Source organism: Cebus imitator, unplaced genomic scaffold, assembly GCF_001604975.1.
Source record: "Cebus imitator isolate Cc_AM_T3 unplaced genomic scaffold, Cebus_imitator-1.0 Scaffold41, whole genome shotgun sequence".
Taxonomy (NCBI): domain Eukaryota; kingdom Metazoa; phylum Chordata; class Mammalia; order Primates; family Cebidae; genus Cebus; species Cebus imitator.
In genome coordinates, this window is record NW_016107356.1 from 7,204,395 (window position 1) to 7,225,356 (window position 20,962).

At 38.8% G+C, this 20,962-nt stretch overlaps 1 protein-coding gene across 10 annotated transcripts in view; it reads left to right on the forward strand.

Moving 5' to 3' along the window:
- The window catches only part of TTC3 (tetratricopeptide repeat domain 3), a 127,121-nt gene that overhangs the window by 88,564 nt on the left and 17,595 nt on the right, over positions 1–20,962 (forward strand). For all 10 annotated transcript variants that reach the window (XM_017526232.2, XM_037737665.1, XM_017526233.2 and 7 more), the window contains 5 exons: positions 291–1,356; positions 2,309–2,374; positions 7,439–7,588; positions 17,129–17,268; positions 20,375–20,443. In XM_017526232.2, the coding sequence (XP_017381721.1) occupies positions 291–1,356; positions 2,309–2,374; positions 7,439–7,588; positions 17,129–17,268; positions 20,375–20,443 (1,491 nt within the window). The remainder of the gene's footprint in view (positions 1–290; positions 1,357–2,308; positions 2,375–7,438; positions 7,589–17,128; positions 17,269–20,374; positions 20,444–20,962) is intronic.

Below are 20,962 nucleotides of genomic sequence, written 5' to 3' on the forward strand. Positions count from 1 at the left end.
GTTGACCAGGATGGTCTCGATCTCTTGACCTCGTGATCCACCCGCCTCGGCCTCCCAAAGTGCTGGGATTACAGGCTTGAGCCACCGCGCCCGGCCCAAAATTTTCTTTATAAGTATCATTGATTGCAGTTAACCTTATGTTTGTTATATTTGTTCTTGGGAAAAGGTTGAGATCAGTGAAAAGTGAAACAATGTTTCGCTTTGGGAGAATACAAGTTTTTTTTTTTTTTAAATAAGTATATTCAAGAAATTCCTTATAGTAACTCATGTAAATGTAAATTTTTTCCAAGTTACTTCTCTCAGTTGTTGGAGGAACATGGTCCCTTGGACATGAGTAACAAGATGTTCTCTGAAGAATATGAGTTTTTCCCAGAAGAAACTCGACAGATACTAGAAAAAGCAGGAGGCTTAAAATCTTTCCTCTTGGGATGTCCTCGTTTTGTTGTGATTGACAACTGTATTGCATTGAAGAAAGTTGCGTTACGGCTCAAGAAAAAAAGAAAGAAGAAAAACATTAAAACAAAAGTAGAAGAAATTTCAAAAACAGGAGAGTATTTACGAGTTAGACTACCACTGAATCCAGCTGCTAGGGAATTTAAACCAGATGTAAAATCTAAACCAGTGGCCGATACATCTTCAGCAACAGCTTCTGAGGCTGTGAAACCCAAACCTGTGTCTACAAATTCTCCCAAACCAGCTTGTGAAGATGTGAAGCCCAAACCGGTATCCAATAATTCTTCTAGACAAGTTTCTGAGGATGGGAAACCCAAAGGGGTCTCTTCTAATTCTCCCAAACCAGGCTCTGAGGATGCAAATTACAAGCGACTCCCCTCTAATTCTCCCAAACCGCTTCTTGAGGATATGAAACCAACTTATTGGGCTCAATCCCATTTGGTCACAGGATACTGTACATATCTTCCTTTCCAGGGATTTGACATCACCCAGACACCGCCAGCATACATAAATGTGTTACCAGGTTTGCCCCAGTACACCAGCATATATACGCCCTTGGCCAGCCTTTCTTCTGAATATCCACTGCCAAGATCAATACCAATGGTGCCGTCTTTTGTAGCCAATGACAGAGCAGATAAAAATGCTGCTGCCTATTTTGAGGGTCATCATTTGAATGCTGAGAATGCTGCTCGTCACCAGATTGCCTCCGAAACACAGATCCTTGATGCCTCTTCTGGAGTATCTGTAAAGTCACAGTGCAGCACAGTTGATGCTGATACAGTCCTGAGTGAGTCTAACAGAAATGATGGGCACTGTGGCAATTCTAACAACAAATTTGAAGTCATTCCAGAAAACACCAGCACAGTAACAGACATTCCACACATGCAGGTGATTGCCATACAGGTAAGAATTAAATAGAAAAGCCTTCTTAATACTGAAGTTAAATTTTCCTTTTCATTTTTCATTGCCATTGTATTTACAAAAATCCTTAAAGTTGATTGACTTTATAATGGTTACTGAAGCTTTCGCCTGAAAATATTTTTAAAATATGAACTGTTTTGTGACACGTGACACGTAATCCTCTTAGAAAGTAGTTTAGGTTCAGTAATACCCGTCTTTGCTACTGAAATTCTACACACATTGAGAAATAACACAGCAGGTGGAGCCAAAACGTCATCCTAAGAATTAACAAAGGTGCCAGAGGAGGAGGTGGCTGTTTCTGTAGAAAGTTCAAGTGCTAGCTGGCAGTGTAGCCTGCATCACAGCACCTTACCTGCCAGTTACGGGAGGGCCCGCATGGAGGCCTTCCAGCATGGGGTGCCTGCCCCATAAGACTTAGTGCGTGGAGGAGGAAGGGAAAATGTGCTGGCCGCTCCTCAGAGAAGGAAAAAAGGAAGACCCTGGCGTACACATGCCCAGCGTCTCCTGTCAAACCAGGGGAGAAATGAGAATGTTAAAAAGAGACAGCCAGATAGAGAGAAACAAGAGGGATGTGTATGAATGAGTTCCTTCCTAACAAGCATGTGACTAAATCAGGATTCCTCTATAGTTGCCTTTATAGGATATGAATTCATTAAATCCTTATTGAATTTCCCCACTCCTCGTTATGTTTTCTGTTTTCTAGGAGGCTTTGAAAAAAAATGTGTTAAGAGCAATGGATCAAAGTCATTTTCAGTTATACTAATTCTAAATAATTTTCTAATATACATGTTTACAGAAACATGGAACATGATCTAAATGGGAAAAAAAAACTTAAAAAAATTGTGTGTGTGTTTTAAAGTGTCATTATATGATGGCTTATTTTACTAGGGCAATTGAGACAAAGTGAATTTTAATTTTTTGTTTTGCCCCACAGGTATCTTGGAACACAGCACACAAAGAAGTCAATACTGAGCCATATAACCCTTTTGAGGAACATCAAGTGAGTCAGAATTATCTTGAACTGTTTAAAGGTTTAGTTTTCATTAATTTGTCTAGATGGAATGATGAACTATTTTGGAGCCAGCTTAATCCACACAAAGTTATCATGGAATAAGCTTGAGAACATAACACAAAAATGATTTTTACTGTTGAAATTTGAGAAGGGAAGGAAAAGGTAAATTTTTTCCAGCATATTTATTTTAAAGGATAATAGCTTTATTGTTTTGTTTCATTTATTTTGTTTTATTATTTTTAAAAAATTTTTATTATTTTAATTTTAATTATTTTTTTGAGACAGAGTCTCACTGTCGCCCAGGGTGGCCTGCTTTATTGTTTTAACTAGTCTAATGAGCATGTAATAATTTATAAGTAAGTTTATTCATGTGAATAGTACAGAAAGATATTATAAAGACCGTTTCTACTATAATGACGATTCAGTTAGAAAACCTACTAATATAATTTACTTTGTTCATATATATCGTAAGAGAAAAGTTGTCTTATCAACTCAAAGTTGCTGAAAGGGTATTGGATAAAATTCAGGTCACTGTCTTGACCAAAACTAGTAAGAAAATGGGAATTGATGAATATTTCTCAACATGCTAATATTTTAAGCCAAAAGCCATCATCTTGCTTAATGGTGAAGCATTACAGAGGCAAAGGCTGTGTACCAGGAAAATCCAAAATGATCAACTGAAAACCTATACTAAAATGTAAGAGAATTCAAAAAGGTAATTGGATATAAGAGAAATACCTTGTTATATACAAGCAGTTACCTGTTATAAAGTGTGTTCAAAGAAAATATTTTCAATACCAAGAGATAAAATACTTAAATATATGTAAAGAAAATTTTAAAATACTAGAGAGACACATAAAAGCCTTAAATGAAAAGATATTTCATATACTTGGATAAGAACACCTATTATGATGACGAGATTGGTTCTCCCTAAAGCTTGTTAAAATTTAACACAACCCCAGTGTATACATAAACAGGACAAATTTGTTATGTATTGCTATATATATAACAAACAACTTCAAAACCTAGTGACTTAAAACAGTAAACATTTGACAATTGTGAAATTTCACAATTTCTCTGGGTCAGGAATTCAGACGCAGCTTAGCTGAATGGTTCTTGAGATTCTCATAGCATTAGCAAAGATGTTGACAAGGGCTCAGTCATCTGCAGGAGTAACTGGTGCCAGAGGTTCTACTCCCAAGATGGCTCACTCACATGGCTGGCAAATGGGTGTTGGCCAGTTGGCAGGAAGCTTCAGTTCCTTGCCTTGTGGACCTCCACGTAGTCCTGCTTGACCTCATGGGGCTGGCTTTTTCCAGAGAGTGTGATCCCAGAAGTTGCAATGCTTTATGAAGTCACAATTGATCACTTCTGCTGCATTCTCTTGGTCACATAGACCAACCCACCAACCCTGATACATGGTAAGAGAGGTCTGTACAAGGCCGTGAATACCAAGAGGCTTGGTTACTGCACAGGGTTAATTTGAAATTAGACAGATTGATTCTAAACTTCATATGTAAAAAGGAACATAAAGAATGGATATGGAAGAGAAACTATAAGAAAGGGAGATATGCAACTAAATATCAAAACACAATATAAATCTATATTACCACATACATAGACCATTATTATGAGAGTCCCTGACCAACTTGGCAAAACCCCGTCTCTACTAAAAATACAAAAATTAGCCAGGCCTGGTGGCTCACGCCTGTAATCCCAGCTACCTGGGAGACTGAGGCAGGAGAATTGCTTGAACCCAGGAGGCGAAGGTTGTAGTGAGCCAAGATCTCACCACTGCACTCCAGCCTGGGCGACAGAGTGAGACTTCATCTCAGTCAATCAATCAATCAATCAAGATGGTAAATTATCAGTGAGCAAAAAATGGATTATTAAATACATAGGAGAAATGGATTGCCATCTAGAAAAAATCAATTTTGGTCCCTACCTCATTCCTTATACCAAAATAAGTTCCAGGCAGATCAAAGATTTTAGCATAAAAAATGGACCTATAAAAGTATCCAGAAAAAAATGGGAATTTTATTTTTTTTTGAGTCAGAGTCTTACTCTGTCGCCCAGGCTGGAGTGCAGTGGCACGATCTCAGCTCACTAGAACCTCCGCCTCCTGAGTTCAAGTGATTCTCCTGCCTCAGCCTCCCGAGTAGCTGGGACTACAGGCACACACCACCATGCCCAACTAATTTTTAGATTTTTTAGTAGAGATGGGTTTTCATCATTGTCTGGTCTCGAACTCATGACCTCGTGATCTGCATGCCTCAGCCTCCCAGAGCACTGGGATTACAGGCATGAGCCACTGTGCCCGGCTGGGAAAAATCTTTTATAAGATCAGTAAAAGGGGAAGCATGGGGAAAAAAAAAAGTGTGTTTATATACATATATACATGCATGTAATGTGTATATCCTATATGCATAGCATATATGTAAAAACATATATGCATACACATGTCAAAACACAGATGACAAGGAAAATTACGTGCAGCATGAAACAGAACTAATTTCCTTAACATACAAAGTTTCTATAATTCAGTAAGGAAAAGATGAACAACAACCTGTCACAAAGATGAGATGGGATGTGAATAGAATTCACAATGAAAGAAATTATTTTTAAACATATAAAAAGATGCCCACCCCACTTGAAATAAGAGAAGCAATCATTCACATTTTGAAAGATAGTGAAGCTGAAATTTCTTGGAAGGCAGTTAGGAATCGATCTGTGTAGAGAGACCAGTGAGCCAAGGGTATTTGTAGTTTGTTTTGTCTGAATTTGTATCAGCAGAAAATTGAATACAGTCTAAACCTCCATCAATAGTGGACTAGTTAAATTATGATATAGCTATAAAATGAAATAGTATGCTGTCATTTAAAAAGCAGTTCTATAGTTAGGTACAGAATGATTGACAAGATCAATGTCTAGTTAAGTAGGTAGGTCAGAACTTTGTGTTTCTTGCTGCTATTTGTACAAATAGCCTTTAGTTTTTGCTAATTATAAACATAGAGTCCTTAAACATTTTAGATGAATAATACCAAAAATTATGAAAGAGAAATTGAAAATCATCTACCTTCCCATCACCCATGTTAATATTTTGATGTGTAGCCTTCCAGGCTGTTTGAACGTTTACATATAATTAAACAATAGTTTTTTAAAGATGGGATCACAGCATATATCTTGTATTTGAAATTTTCAGCCTTCAATTAATATATTGTAGACTTGTTTCCATATCAGTAAATACGATTTATAGCATTTAAAATGAATACTTGGTTTTCCATTTTATTAATGTGTGATAATTTGACCAATTTCTTATTGTTGAACATTTAAATTGTGTCAGCTTTTTATGCTTACAAACAGTGCTATAGTGAACATTTTTGCCTGTTTAGTCTTGTTGAAGTCTTAGGCTGTACTTAGCTTTAAACCAGATTGGTTCTGTTTAATGAGTCAGTGCTTTTGACCCTCAAATAAATGCTTTTATCAGTGATGGGACCATTCACAAATGCGTTCTTAGATTAGCTCTTAGTTTTAGGGCCTTGATGCTAGTATAGTTGATTGCTGGCTTCTTAGCTAGTGAGACTTGCATTTGAATCCCAGCATTGCTACTTTTTCCTGGGACTTTGAGAAGTTGCCTCATCTGGTTTTCTGATCTATTAAAGGCAAAAATAATGTATTTCTCACAGAAGTATGGCGAAGTTTAAATGTAATAACAGAGGCAGCGTCTAGCTTTCTGCCTGTCTCTTTTGGTGATTTGGGACATAAAAATTCATTCATAATAGCAAGTTACTATTCACTGTGATCCTTTTGCTGAATGCAGAATTAAAATAGAAGTAATTAAGATCTTAAACTATAAAGTTTTGCTCCTGGATGATAATAAGGTTGACCGTTTAATTAATTTATTTAAACATGGACTCTATAGTGCTAAACTTTCAGTTTGGGCAGACAAAGTGGCATGGTCCAAAGCAAACTGGCATGGATGGTCAATCTGACCATAATTCACAGTTCTCTAACTGATCATTCACAGAGTTTCAAATATTTGATTTCCTGCTTTTTTATACTTGAAAGATGCTAAGGTATTGGGGAAAGGTACAGGAGATGTCATAGGTGGAACCAGGTTTGTGCCTGGGATAGATTTCCAAAGCCTGCCTTTGGGTTTTGTTTTTGTTTTTGATTTGAGACAGAGTCTCGTCCTGTCACCCAGGCTGGAGTGCAATGGTGCAATCTCGGTTCACTGCAATTTTTTGTTGTTAAGCTGGTGCAAGAAATATAACTGATGGTCAGGCACAGTGGCTCATGCCTGTAATCCCAGCACTTTGGGAGGCTGAGGCAGGCAGATCATGGGGTCAGGAGTTTGAGACCAGCCTGAGCAACATGGTGAAACCTCATCTCTACTGAAAATACAAAAATTACCCAGGTGTGGTGGTATGCGCCTGTAGTCCTAGCTACTCTGGAGGCTGAAGTAGGAGAATCACTTGAATCTGGGAGGTAGACTTTGCAGTAAGCCAAGACTGTACCATTGCACTCCAGCCTGCGCCACAGCGAGACTCAAAAAAAAAAAAAAAAAAAAAAAGGAAACGTAATTGACAATAATTCATTGATAATATTTTAATTTGTCTTTTGAAATAACCAGCAACGATTTATTTGAAACACTTAAAGCCAAAGTTAATATGTTCTGTTTATAACTAAAATATGTGTAATATGTGCAAGCTTTTTAAACCTAATAAATAATCTTTGGTGTTAATTGTGGAGAGTGACATTTTAATCAAATTGTTGATCTAATACTGAACCCTTCTAAAACAAATATTCAGAACTAATTAGTATAGATTGGAGAATTTATGAATTCCAGTAATATGAATGATTATGTTTATCAAAGAGCTGGTTTTGCTAACCAGTGTTTAGGGGCTTTAAATTCCTGAGTTATTGTGACATTTCCCTTGTAAATTTTCATCTGCCTTTTACTCTTCTTTATTTTAAGAAACGGTAAAGAACAAGATCATAAGTAGGCATTTTAAATGATTTTTAACAGATTGTTTTGCAATTCATTTTTAGGGGGAAATTTCACGGATTGAAAAGGAGTACCAAGTATTACAAGAGCAGCTTAAAGAAGCATATGAAAATTATGAGCAGATAAAACTTAAGGGCTTAGAGGAGACCAGGGACCTGGAAGAAAAGTTGAAAAGGAACTTAGAAGAAAACAAGGTAATCCTATCTGAAACTTGTCTTTAATTGCATGCAGCATAATTAGGAGAATATGAGTGTAACCGTGCTTGTGCAGCCTCAGCTGAACTTCTGCATTGTTGGCTAAACAAAAGATTCTTTCTCAGAATTGCCTGCTTCAGATTTCTTTGTGATATAGTAAAGTGGTTATTTCTTGCTGTGCTTTAGAACCTCTGCAAACTGCCTTATGAGAAAGGGGCTGTAAATCTGGGTTTTTGTTTAGCTATAGTTCAGTTTGCTTGGTTAAGTGAAACTCTATTTTATGAGCTCTGAGGTAAATTCTTGTTTATATTGAGAGGCAGCATAGCAATAGAGGTTCAGAATGAGAGCCCTGGAGACAAGACTGGCTGGGTTCGGATCTAGGCTTGGTTCTATACTAGTTCTATTCTTGGGCAATTTACTTACCTTCTCTGTGCATTAATTCCTTACTTGGAAAATTTGAGTAATAATAGCGCACACTTTGTATGGTTAGATTAATACTTATAAAGTACTTAAAACCGCCTTGTTAGTAAGGACTCAGTAGGCATTGGCTGCCACTGCGTTTATCATCATCTTTATCTTACTCCTAAGGAAGTATAAGAATAACACATGGAGCCTTAGACAAACTAGAACTGTAAAGTCAGCCAGAGTATCTTGTTGAGATCTGCCGATCTCAACAAGATAGAGATGCTACCTTCAAGGTAGCATCTACCTTGAATTGTTAGTCAAGATTGATCATTAAATACATGGTTAGTGGAGGGGTAGCAATTAGTTACAAAGCCAAACTGAATTAGTGGGGAAATGGAATCATAGGTGTGAGGAAATTATGGTGCATTTATTTTTAAAAGCTACCATCATCTGTTTAGAAAGGTAACAAAAGGATACTAATTCGTTTAAGAAAGGAGGAGTTTGTTTCAGAAGTCTGGATTAATAGCTGGGGTAACATATTAAATAGAAGAAAATTAGCTTAGTGGGACCTTAATCAGGAAACTTGTTTACTAAGATTTTAGGTTCAGTTTGTAAAGGTAACTGTCATAACATCTCCCCAAGAGCTGTTACTCAAGATGGGACAGGGGAGATTCTAAAGACAAGAATTAGATAGAACCAGAGACTTTGTACTCAGTTTCCTGACTGGGAGAAGGAAAAAAGAACAAAAAGCAAAACTCTACATAGCCTAGTGACATATGGAACACAGGTTTCTATAAGCCACCCAGGGGTTTAACAAAACAGTAATTTTATAAACCTTACTTTGCCTCAGGAAATTTCAGTTTTAATAAATCCATGTGGGAATGCCTGTGGCTGCTTGTTTGAGTGATGAGGGCAGATTGGAGACATAGTCACTTAAAGGTAGCATTCAGCCAGTGAGGTATCTTTCTGGCTTTTTGAGCTTTCTGAATTGCTGGTCGGACTGCATGCTGTGTGTGTACAGTTCATCACACAGGTAATGTGTACACAAATCTTGTACAGTCAGTCCAGAAGAGTCTGGGAAATCAAGCACCCAGGGGTGGTGTGGGGGCTGCAAGGGAGCCACAGCTCCAGGTTTGGGCTTTTTTTTTTTTTTTTTTTAACTTGTTAAGGCTTTGAGTGTGCTGTTGTGTGGTCCTACTCAAGAGTGCCTTAAAAGGGCAGTTACTAAGCCCCCCAAATTATAAGCCTGATAAGTAATTAGACTTGCCACATAAAATGTGTACCTATTCCCTACCAGGATAAGTCACTAATCTGAGTTCCTTGGATTGGTGTCCACACAACAATAGATGAGATTTAGCCACAGTCATTTCTTTATTAATAGTGATTATGCTCATAGCTCACGGAGAAATTTTTTATAAACATACAAAGAAAACGTGTGGCTTTTCCTGATCTTTCCCTTTGGCCTTTGACCGCAGATTGCTGAGGTTATGAGCTAGCCAACTTTTCCTTTTACTCCAGTTACTTGATGCCATGTTTGGATGTAGCAAATGCACACCGAGCCCCTTATAGAGAACAGAAAAACAGGGAAGCTATAGAAATCTGAGAGCCTTAGGGTCCCACTGTCCACACCACTCCCCGGCACCGCCACCTAATAGCTTCGTGGTGTTAAGACAGTTCTTCAGCGTCTTTGCCCACAGTGTTCTCGTTAATAATATATTGCCTACGTCACAGCTTTGTGAGGCTTCGCCTGGGGTGGTTGAAAAAGGACAGGGGATAGCCAGAGATAGTAAGTGCAGTACCCAAGGTGGAACTGTCCCACCCAAAATTCTACTTGTGCCTCTGCTAAGAAAATCATTTTTTTACAAACCACTTTAAGAATGCTTAGCATGCACTAAGCATCAGTAAAAATCTGAGCTAGCTATTTTATATAGCTAATGGGGTTCTATTGTTATTCATGAGCTAGGAACGGCCTCTGTAGGTAATTGGTACAGTTACCTAGTCTCTGCTGGTAAAAAAGTAGCTTTTTTAAAGCCAGAATCTCCTGTTGTTTTTTATGTACCCTAACCTGTGACTGCCGGGTTATAACTGGTTGCACTATTGCTCAAGGACATATGTTCATTTTTGTTTGCTTGAGAATAATTCACGCAACATAAAATTTGCCGTTTTAACCATTACAAAGTATACAATATAGTGGTTTTGAATATTCACATTATTGTATAACCATTACCACTATCTAATTCCAGAAAACTTTTATCATCCCCAAATAGAAACCCCATATCTATTAATCAGTCACTCTCTATCTGCCCAGGACATATGGTCTTAAGGTGCTTTAATGGGATGCTAAGATGGGCATTGAGTCGATATCAGCTCTTAAAACACTGTCAAATCATTTGGCCTGGAATAATTTATAGGGTAGATTTTTGGACCTTGTTAGTATTAGAAGAGAATCTTGGTCCTGCCTGCCAAAACTTCCTCAGCCCACACCGGTGCGGAGGTAGGGATTCTCCTCTTCAGTCATGAGTCCTTGTCAAGTTCAGCCTTTTTTAAATCTAACATTTATCAAGCTCCTATTATGTGCCGTACTCAATTCCTAATTTTTACATGAATCTCAAAACAGTCCTCATACAATAGCGTTATACTCTAGTACACTAATATCCATGTTACTGATGAGGAAACGGGGGTGGGAGCAGCTAATGCGGCTTGCCCCAAGTCACACCAGCACGAAGTGGCAGAACAGGTCATGAGTGTCAGGCTCCAGAGCCCATGCATTTGTCCTCCCTTAAGAGAAAGTCAGTTCCACAGCCCAGTTCAGCTAACTGCTAGGAAGGTTTCTCACCACTTTACAGTGGTGTAGGCATATCAGTTAATCACTGTCATAAGAACACTGAGTAACTCCCAGCCAGAAAACCCCAGTGACACATGACTGTAAACACTAAGTGTAGGAGGTCTGGATCGGTTGGTCCTGCTTGGGCTTGGCTGGGTTAGTTCACCTTTGGGCCAGCAAGAGCTCTGCAATGTCTTTGCTGTTCTTGCCTACATATCTGGGATCAGCTGGCTATGGATTGATTGATCTAGAATGGCCTCAGCTGGGATGACTGGGACAACTAGCTCTCCTCCACGTCTTGCATCTTCCACCCTGAAAATCCTATTCTCAAGGCAGTAGGAAGGTTCAAGGGCAAGCCAAGCTGGCCACATGAGCGCCTTTCAAAACTGCTGACTTCAGGTCTGCTCAGACCCGACTGGCAAAAGTAGTCACGTAGCCACCAGGGTCAGGGCTGGGGAAAATAGACTTTGCCTCATTAGTGATGGGAACTGCAAGGTCACATGACAAACGGAGTGGCTACAGAGTGTGAAGGATGGAACTATGAATGCTATCCCTCCACTATAGTAGGTCAGCACCAGTAATTTACTAACACTCAGTAATTACCAAGAGCCTTCTGTGATTGGTGCCTGCTTCATCTTCTGCCTTCCCCCTTGCCAGTTCTCTGCATTGTTCTCTAATTTAATGGATAATGTTTGTCATTCAATTTCTCACTTCCAAACCTTTTCCCCGTACCATCTCTTCTGCCTGGAGTGGTTTTCCTTCTCCCTAAGCCTGGCACCCTCCTGCTTATACTTTGGGCATCACTTTCTTGAGGAAGCAGTTGTTGATGGCAACCTCAGGTTTCCTTACAGGCCTTTGTTCATGCAGTGGTGGTAATAATGACTATGTGATACAGAAATTACCATTTTGTAACGTCTTTACTGAGATATAATTAACCGTAGCATAAAATTTACCCATTTAAAATAGATATTTTAATTGTTCTGGTATATATACAGGGCTGTGCATAGCACAGTCTAAGTTTCAACCGTTTTCATCAACCTAAAAAGAAATCTTAAATGCACTAGCTGTCACTACCCATTCTCTTCTGTCTCCCAGCCCTTGGCAGCCACTGATGTACTCTCTGGATTTGTCTATTCTGGGCATTTTGTATAAATGGATCATGTTACATGTAGTCTTTTATAAGTGTCTTCTTTCACTTACAGTGTTTTCAAGGTTCATCCACGTATATCCATCTATGTTAATATGTATCAGTATGTCATTCCTTTTTACTGTGGAATAATATTCTATTGTATGACTATATCACATTTTATTCATTCACCAGCTGATTGACATTTGAGTTCTTCCCACTTTTTCACTATTCTGAATAGTGCTGCTATGAACATTCATGGACAGTTTGTGGACATATGTTTTGATTTCTTTTAGATATATGTGTAGGAGTGAAATTGCTGATCATGTGGCAATGCCATATTTAACCATTTGAGGAAGTGCGAGGCTGTTCCAAAACCATCATGCCAGCAGCATATGAAGGTTCCAATTTCTCCATCCTCACTTACACTTACCATCATTTATCTTTTTATTTAGGCATCCTAATGGGTTTGGAGTGGTATCTCATTGTGATTTTGATTTTTATTTCCCTAAAGGCTAATGATATTGAGCATCTTTTCATGTGCTTATTAGCCATTTGTATATCTTCTTTGAAGGAATGTCTATTCAGATCCTTTATTCATTTATGAATTGAGTTTGTCTTTCTGTTATTCACTTACAAGAGTTTTTGGGCCAGGTATGGTGACCCACACCTATAAAATTACCACTTTGAGAGACCAAGGCAGGAAGGTCGCTTGAGCCCAGGAGTTTGAGACCAGCCTGGACAACTTGGCAAGATCCTATCTCTACAAAAAGTAAAAAAATTACCCAGGCATGGTGGTGCCCTGCTGCAGTCCCAGCTACTTGGGAGGCTGACTGAGAGAATCACTTGAGCCCTGGAGTTTTGAGGCTACCGTGAGCCAGGATCATGCCATTGCACTACAACCTGGGCAACAGCAGAGTGAGACTCTGTCTCAAAAGAAAAAAAAAAAAAGAAACAAAACAAAACAGGGCTCGCACCTGTCATCCCAGCACTTTGGGAGGCTGAAGTGGGAGAATTGCTTGAGCCCAGGAGTTTAAGACCAGCCAAGGCAATGTGATGAGACCCTCACTCTACAAAAAAGAAAAATAAATAAATAGTTAGGTATGGTGATACATACCTGTAGTCCCAGCTACTCAGGAGGCTAAGGTGGGAAAATCACTTGAGACCAGGAGGTCAAGGCTGCAGTGAGCCATGATCTCACCACTGCACTTTGGACAACAGAGCAAGACCCTGTCCCAACAAAACAAAAACAAAGAGTTTTTATACATTCTGGATACAAGTTCCTTGTCAAATATGTGATTTGCAAATAATTACTTCCATCCTCCCATCTCCATTTTATGGTATCATTTGCAGCACAAAAGGTTTTATTTTCAATACACTAAGTCCAATTTCTTTTATTCTTTTATTACTTGTGCCTTTGGTGTCATAGCTAAGAAACTCCTCTCTGCCTCAAGGGCACTGAGAGTTAATGTTCTGTATTTGTTTTTTATTTTTTTATTTTTTTCAGATGGAGTTTTGCTCTTGCTGCCCAGGCTGGAGTGCAGTGGCACAATCTCGGTTCACTGCAACCTCCACCTCCTGGGTTCTGCATCAGCCTCCCGAGTAGCTGGGATTATAGGCACCCACCACCATGCCCAGCTAATTTTTTGCATTTTTAGTAGAGACGGGGTTTCATATGTTGGCCAGGCTGGGCTCAAACTCCTGACCTCAGGCGATCCACCTGCCTCGGCTTCCCAAAGTACTGGGATTACAGGGGTTAGCCACTGTGCCCAGCCAATATTCTGTATTTTCTAAGAGTTTTATAGTTTTAGCTTACCCATTTAGGTCTGTGATACATTTTGAATTAATTTTAGAATGGCATGGTATAGTAATTATCTTTTATGCATATTTTCTCCACCTGTGATCTTCTTGAGAGTAGGACTGTTTTTTTGTTTTGTTTTGCTTGTTTTTTGACATGGGGGTCTCGTTATATTGCCAAGGTGGAACTGCTGGGCTCAAGGGATCCTCTTGCTTCAGACTCCTGAGAAGTTGAGACTACAAAGACATGCTACTATGCCCAGAAGGATGTTGTTTTTTGTTTTTTGTTTTTTTTCTAGACAGAGTCTCACTCTGTCACCAAGCTGGAGTGCAGTGGTGCCATCTCGGCTCACTCCAAGCTCCGCCTTCCGGATTCAAGCGATTCTCCTGCCTCAGCCTCCCAAGTAGCTGGGATTACAGGCACGTGCCATCACGCCAGTTAATTTTTGTATTTTTAATAGAGATGGGTTTCACCATGTTGGCCAGGATGGTCTCGATCTCTTGACCTCATCATCTGCCCACCTCCGCCTCCCAAAGTGCTGGGATTACAGGTGTGAGCCACCACACCTGGCTGGTTTTTATAGTCATCATTGGTTGACAGCGCCTAGCTCAGTATACAGACTCGAAGCTTGGCAAATGTTTATCAAACAATGTGTGTGTCACCCCCTGAAAAGCTGCATTTAATGAATTGTGTTTTTATATTCTCCATCAGCCTACATCAGAGGACATCAGGCTCACATTCTATGAAATTTGCTGCTTTGTTTACTGCTATATGGAGTTGGGGATATTATCCATTCTTTCATGTGACAAATGTTTCTTGAATGTTCACTCAAGTTCCAGGCTCTGTGCTGGTCTTGTGAGGTGTTTCTGCATTAATCCTCTTCGTGAGGCCCTTCTGTCCACCATCGCTGCCAGGGCCTCTCTTGTGCAACTAGTTTTTGTGTTGTGGATACTGAATCGTACAGCTCATTATGTTTTCTCTTTGACCTTGTCTACCAGACAGTTTTAATGTTATTTCTTTTTTTTTTTTTTTGAGACGGAGTTTCACTCTTGTTACCTAGGCTGGAGTGCAATGGCGCAATCTCTGCTCACCGCAACCTCCGCCTCCTGGGTTCAGGCAATTCTCCTGCCTCTGCCTCCTGAGTAGCTAGGATTACAGGCACGCGCCACCAGGCCCAGCTGATTTTTTGTATTTTTAGTAGAGACGGGGTTTCACCATGTTGACCAGGATGGTCTCAATCTCTTGACCTCGTGATCCACCCGCCTCGGCCTCCCAAAGTGCTGGGATTACAGGCGTGAGCCACCGCGCCCGGCCTGTTATTTCTATAGAATGGTTAGGATCTCATGCCATTCATTTTTATATTACTCTGACTCATGGTTTTGTATTGTCATTTCTCTCTTTTTATTCTATTTTCATTACCTGCTTAGCATTCTTTGTGTCTTTTAAAAAATTTATGTATATATTATCAAAGGTACCTCAACTATTTATTTTAGAACAACATTGAGGTTTAATAAAAAAGGTAAGAAAACAAATTATTTCTAATTGAGAAAAAGACCATCAGAAGGTGTTTATAGTTATGTCAATAAACTGTACATATAGCGGTTACAGTTGTGTGTCGCCTATTTGTTTTATGTTAAGTTTGAAAGAAAAAGATTCAGGAGATCATTCTGTCTTTCGTGCAGTCAGAAACAAGCTTGTGATAGCTGACCTGTTTAGGATTATGAGGCAACTATGGCATTCAGCAGTGTTTAGTACAAATAGAAGATTAACTCATGTAGTATTTTCACTGGCTGAGCTATATGTGTATGTATGTGCGCATGTGTTTATAATACTTTGTGCTTCTTGATACTTGAACTCCCTTAGGAACTTGTTGCCAACTAGGTTCTCATGGCACAGCATAACCCTGTGGTTGCACATATTCTCCTAGCCAAGAGGCTGGATCCCAGGTGAGATCATTGGCTCAGAATAGCAGCAAAGGATAGGTGAGAAACAAGATTGGCTTGGCTGTCAGCAGCGAGGCATGCACATGCACATTGGCCCTGGTAATAGAACTGGACCAGGTAGAACACAGGATTCTAAGTAGAGTAGGCATGGTGGTTACCCCAGTCACAGTAATGACTCAAGAAATTGAGGATCAACAAAGTTGCAGCAAAGAAAATATGAGAACTGGCTCCCATGTTAAAGGGAATGTTACTGAGCTGTTGTTCAGTTTCTGCCATCTAAGAACAGTTCTCCTGTGCCAAAATCAACCTTATCCCTGCTGTAGGACTCAGAAATCTTAAAGAACCTTGATTGGTTAGCAAATCTGCCTTCCAGAAACATTGAAAACCTTGGTGTCTGAGGCTGAAGAGGGAGCAGTGGCCTCTTAAATTGGTAGAGCTTTTGGCCGGAGGGCCATTATTTCCTATGGAATCCATGTAGTTGACTTTAGTGTCCTTTCTGACAGAGAAGACCTCGAATTTCTATAGCTGAACTGTGTTCCTCAGTGACCTAAGTGTGCTTTAAGTCAAAGCAGGAAGTTCAGGCTCTAGGGAATCTGATAGGAAGTAAAAAATGAAAAGTTTCCCCAAAGCAAATGTGAAGTTAGGATTTTATTAAGCCATCATTGACAATAGTGGGATTTTAAACTAGAAAATATTTATGTTTCCTTTAAATATTGCTTTGATTCACATTTAAATTAGTTATTAGAAATAATAACATAGGGAATGTTTTACTTATAAGTGACTGGTATTGATAAACACGTACCCCTTGCTACCATTGAATGGATGATACTTCAAAAAATACATACAAGCTTTAGAGAATTTATAGATTCAGAAGTTTCAAAAAGCAGCAACTACATAGGAAGCTGACAAAGAGGGCTGGATGTCAAGTGGTGCTGTACCAGATCCTCCAGGGGAACGCTAACTAGCATTGTCTCCAAAGAGGTTTTCGTTTTTCTTTGTCACACTGTCTGAAATTCTGGCAGGTAACTCAACCCAAATGCCTTTAATGACCAGCGAGAGTATTACATTTATATTTATATTTATATTTATATTTATATTTATATTTATATTTATAAAAAGCAAACAAAAACTATTGGACTTGCCAACTAAAACATCTCTGTAGATTAGAGAATCATTTATGCTAGAGAGTGAAATGTGGATACCTCTGGGCACATTGCTGTAATCAGGTGCACGTAGTGGGTAGGATGTGGCTGTCTGGTGTGACTTGGTGTCCCAGGCTTAGCTGGGGGACATAGCCTGCCACAGGGTGCCAGCTTGGGAGTGTCTGTTCCACTGAACTTGAGTCATTGTTTAAGCTAGACTCCATCACAATTAAAGCCTTTCAGTCTTTTTTGTTAAAAAGTATATCTTGCCATTTATTTAAGTACTTTCTAAATGCTTTTAGATCTCAAAGACGGAATTAGATTGGTTTCTTCAAGATTTGGAAAGAGAAATTAAAAAATGGCAACAGGAAAAAAAAGAAATACAAGAGAGACTAAAATCACTGAAGAAGAAAATTAAAAAGATTTCAAATGCCAGTGAAATGTAAGTAATAATTGAAAGGCAGTAATTTTTATTTTTAAAAATGTTTTAGCTTTTGGTTATTTTTACATTTTTGATATTTAAATGTTATCAAGTAAAGTAAAAATGAAAAGGTACTGTTTTCAGTTTTTGTCTCAATTTAAAAAGCATTCATTGAGTAGTTACCTCACCTAAATTTTTTTCTAAACTTAACATTTTTTTCAGATAAATTAAATAAAAGTGAGAGTAGCATGGAGCTGGGAATCCCCAAGGAACTGACTTCCTTCCAGTTAGAACACCATCCCTTTCTCTGGCCCTCTTTTTTCTTATTGGTAAAACATGGGGGCTGGTGGAAAACCTAAGATTATTTTCAAAAGTAAGATTCTGTGATGATTATGATATTTATAACTTTATCCTGAATCATTAACTTAATAAAATTTGGTCTTGTAGTGTGAAGGATTTGATAACATACACAGATCCTGGGCATGATTGTCAGGTGGGCTGAGAGTATGTTTTAAGATCTTTTGTGATCCATCCCTAACCTCCCTCTACTCTCAACAGTGATATGTCAGATTCTTCAGCTTGTTTTCTACCACTGTGTAAGAAAACACCCAAAACTCAGTGTCTTGGTTAGCAGCCATCATATTTGCTCATGGTCTTCCAATCTGGGCTGAGTTCAGCCGGACCATTCTTCTGCTGGTTTTGCTAGGTGTCCTCATGTGGCTGAATTTATCTGGGTGATGACTGGGGCTAGCCTCAGCTGGGATGCTGGGGTGGCTCGGCCTCATTTTCTCTCTGTGTAGCCTCTCTGTGATTTTTATTTATGTGGTCTTTCCATGTGATCTCTAGCATGATAGCCAGACTTCTTACGTGGTGGCTAAGGACTTCTAAGGGTGCAGAAGTGGAAGCTGCTAGGCCTCCTGAAGGCTCAGGCCCAGAACTGTCACAGAATCATCTCTGTCACTTTTTATTGCTTAAAACAAGTCATAGGCTTCTTAGCCCAGATTTTAGGGCATGAATAATGGGAGGCTGGGTTCGTTGAGGGCCACGCTACACACTCACCTTTCAAGGGCTTTTGTGTTTTTCCATGCTGCATGCTGTATGATCAGATGACTTTTATTATGAGGCTTGCTAGCATGACATTTGGGCGATTTTTAGGCAGTCCTCAAACAGTGAGGAAGAGTAAAACACTGCCTTAGAATTTTTACTCCCTGCGTCATGTCATTTTGATGATCAAAGTAGCTTCATTAGTAGAACACACTTAAGGAAACGATAATGTCCGTAAAGCTTTTTACTTCTAATATTTGGGCATGTCCAGTCTTAGTCATTTTGTTACTAAAAAATGTGGAAATATTTATATTCATCATACTTTTTACGTTCATTTCAGACATGCTGTCACACTATAAGAAATTTTTTTTTCTGTGCTAGCATGTTAATTTCTGCTGAAGAATAAACTTTTTATTGTTGACTTTTTTCTTCTACTTTATTAATAGATTCTTCACCTTTCCTGTCACAATTTAAAGATAAGCCATAGGCTTCTTTCTAAGCTTTTTTTTTTTTTTTTTTTTTTTTTTTTTTTTTTTTTTTTTTTTTTTTTTTTTTTTTTTTTTTTTTTTTTTTTTTTTTTTTTTGAGACAGAGTTTAACTCTTGTTGCCCAGGCTGGAGTGCAATGGCATGATCTCGGCTCACTGCAACCTCCACCTCCCAGGTTCAAGCAATTCTCCTCCCTCAACCTCCGGAGTAGCTGGGATTACAGGCGCCCACCACGCCCTACTAATTTTTTTGTTTGTTTGTTTGAGATGGATTCTCACTCTGTTGCCCAGGCTGGAGTGCAATGGCACAATCTTGGCTCACTGAAACGTCTGCCTCCTGGGTTGGAGTAATTCTCCTGCTTCAGCCTCCTGAGTAGCTGGGATTACAGATGTGTGCCACCATGCCTGGCTAATTTTTGTGTTTTTAGTAGAGACAGGGTTTCTCCATGTTGGCCAGGCTGGTCTTGAACTCTTGACCTCAGGTTATCCATCCACCTCGGCCTCCCAGAGTGCTGGAATTACAGGCATGAGCCACCGTGCCCAGCCCATATATTTTTTTTAGTAGAGATGGGGTTTCACCATGTTGGCCAGGCTGTTCTCGAACTCCTGACCTCAGTGATCCACCCGTCTCGGCCTCCTAAAGTGCTGGGATTACAGGCGTGAACCTCTGCACCTAGCCTGCTTTTTACACTTTCCAAATAAATGCTTTAAAGCTCAATTTTTCTATTTAGATTTTAAAGTAAAATCTTAAAACTTTTTGGATCTCTTTCTCAGAGATGCACAAAGGGCATGAAGAATGATTTCTTGGATGTTTCTGTGCTCTCAATCACACTTATTCATTAAGAAATGACTAGGACATAGAGCTCATGTTTGGTACAGTGACACAAACCACAGGTGGCCATGAAAGAAAGCAGGGCTTCCATGAGAGCATCACCTGGTATTTGTCTATTTAGAGGAGGGAGTAAGTCTTTTACAAAAGAAGTAAAATAATGGTTAAACTGGCTTGTATTAGAAACAAGCAGTTTTAGTAAGCAGAGATGACTGCAAAGGTATCAGGGTAGCATGAAAGAAGAGGCAGAACCCTCCTTGAGCAGGGCGTGGCTCAAGAATCAGATTCACATGCTTGTTTTGAAGGATTATCAGAGCGTATGTGTGCACGTGCGCGTGTGTGTGTGTGTGTGTGTGCATGCTCGTTTTGACTGTAAGTTCTATTTTAGAGAGTAGAAGGCTGTTTTCATTTTGAATAAGAATCCACATCTTCTCATTTTGAATAAGAACCACTGGTTGCACTCATGATGATGCCACAATACCTGTGTTCTCTGTCTCCTGTTGAAACCATCTTGAGGTGCGCATCTTAGACTGAGATAGGGTGATTTACCTGTAAGCATATGACTTAGAATGAAGAAAAAGGTGATCTGGAAGGAAAGCTTCCCAAAAGAGAAATGACCTCAAATGATTTTCCTATTTAGAAGATACTAGAAATGAAACAAAATGTAAAAATTCAAGAAATGTTTATAAGGATATGGGTAGAATTTACTGTGTGGGGGTCCTGTTAAAAGAATTTTCAAAATTAATATTGGTGATTATGCTTTTATAGGTATACCCAGAAAAATGATGAAAAGGATAAGGAATATGAATTACATCTGGATCAGTCCCCTGAAATCAGGCAAATTAAGCTTAAATTTATTTTTAATATCTTTTAATACTTTTAATGCTAGGAGTACAAGCACAGTAGACTTTGAAATATATTGTTATTTGTCTATTTCTTTTAAATAATTATGTTTCTGTTTTCTTTATTTCTACTCCTATTGCATTTAAAAAATTATATTTATAAATATTTAAAAATTTTTATTTTATAAAGTTTCTGCATTTATTTCCCATCGTCAATATAAAAATACTGAATTTATTGTTGTCAGTAACTTTTTTTGGATTAACTTGAAACTAAAAACATGTTTTAAAAACTTTTTGTGTTACTTGGAATATTCGTCTCCACTGTAGGCTGGTAGTTCGTTGCTCTTATTGCTCTATAATTATAGGTTCATTAAATTTTTATTATGCATCTATATAAAGTTTCCTTTTGACCATTGCTAATGGAAATAATATGTTTTCACATATTAGTAACAAATACATTCAGTGATAAGCAGTTGCCTTCTGCTTTTCTCACTGAATATTGTTTCATATGCAC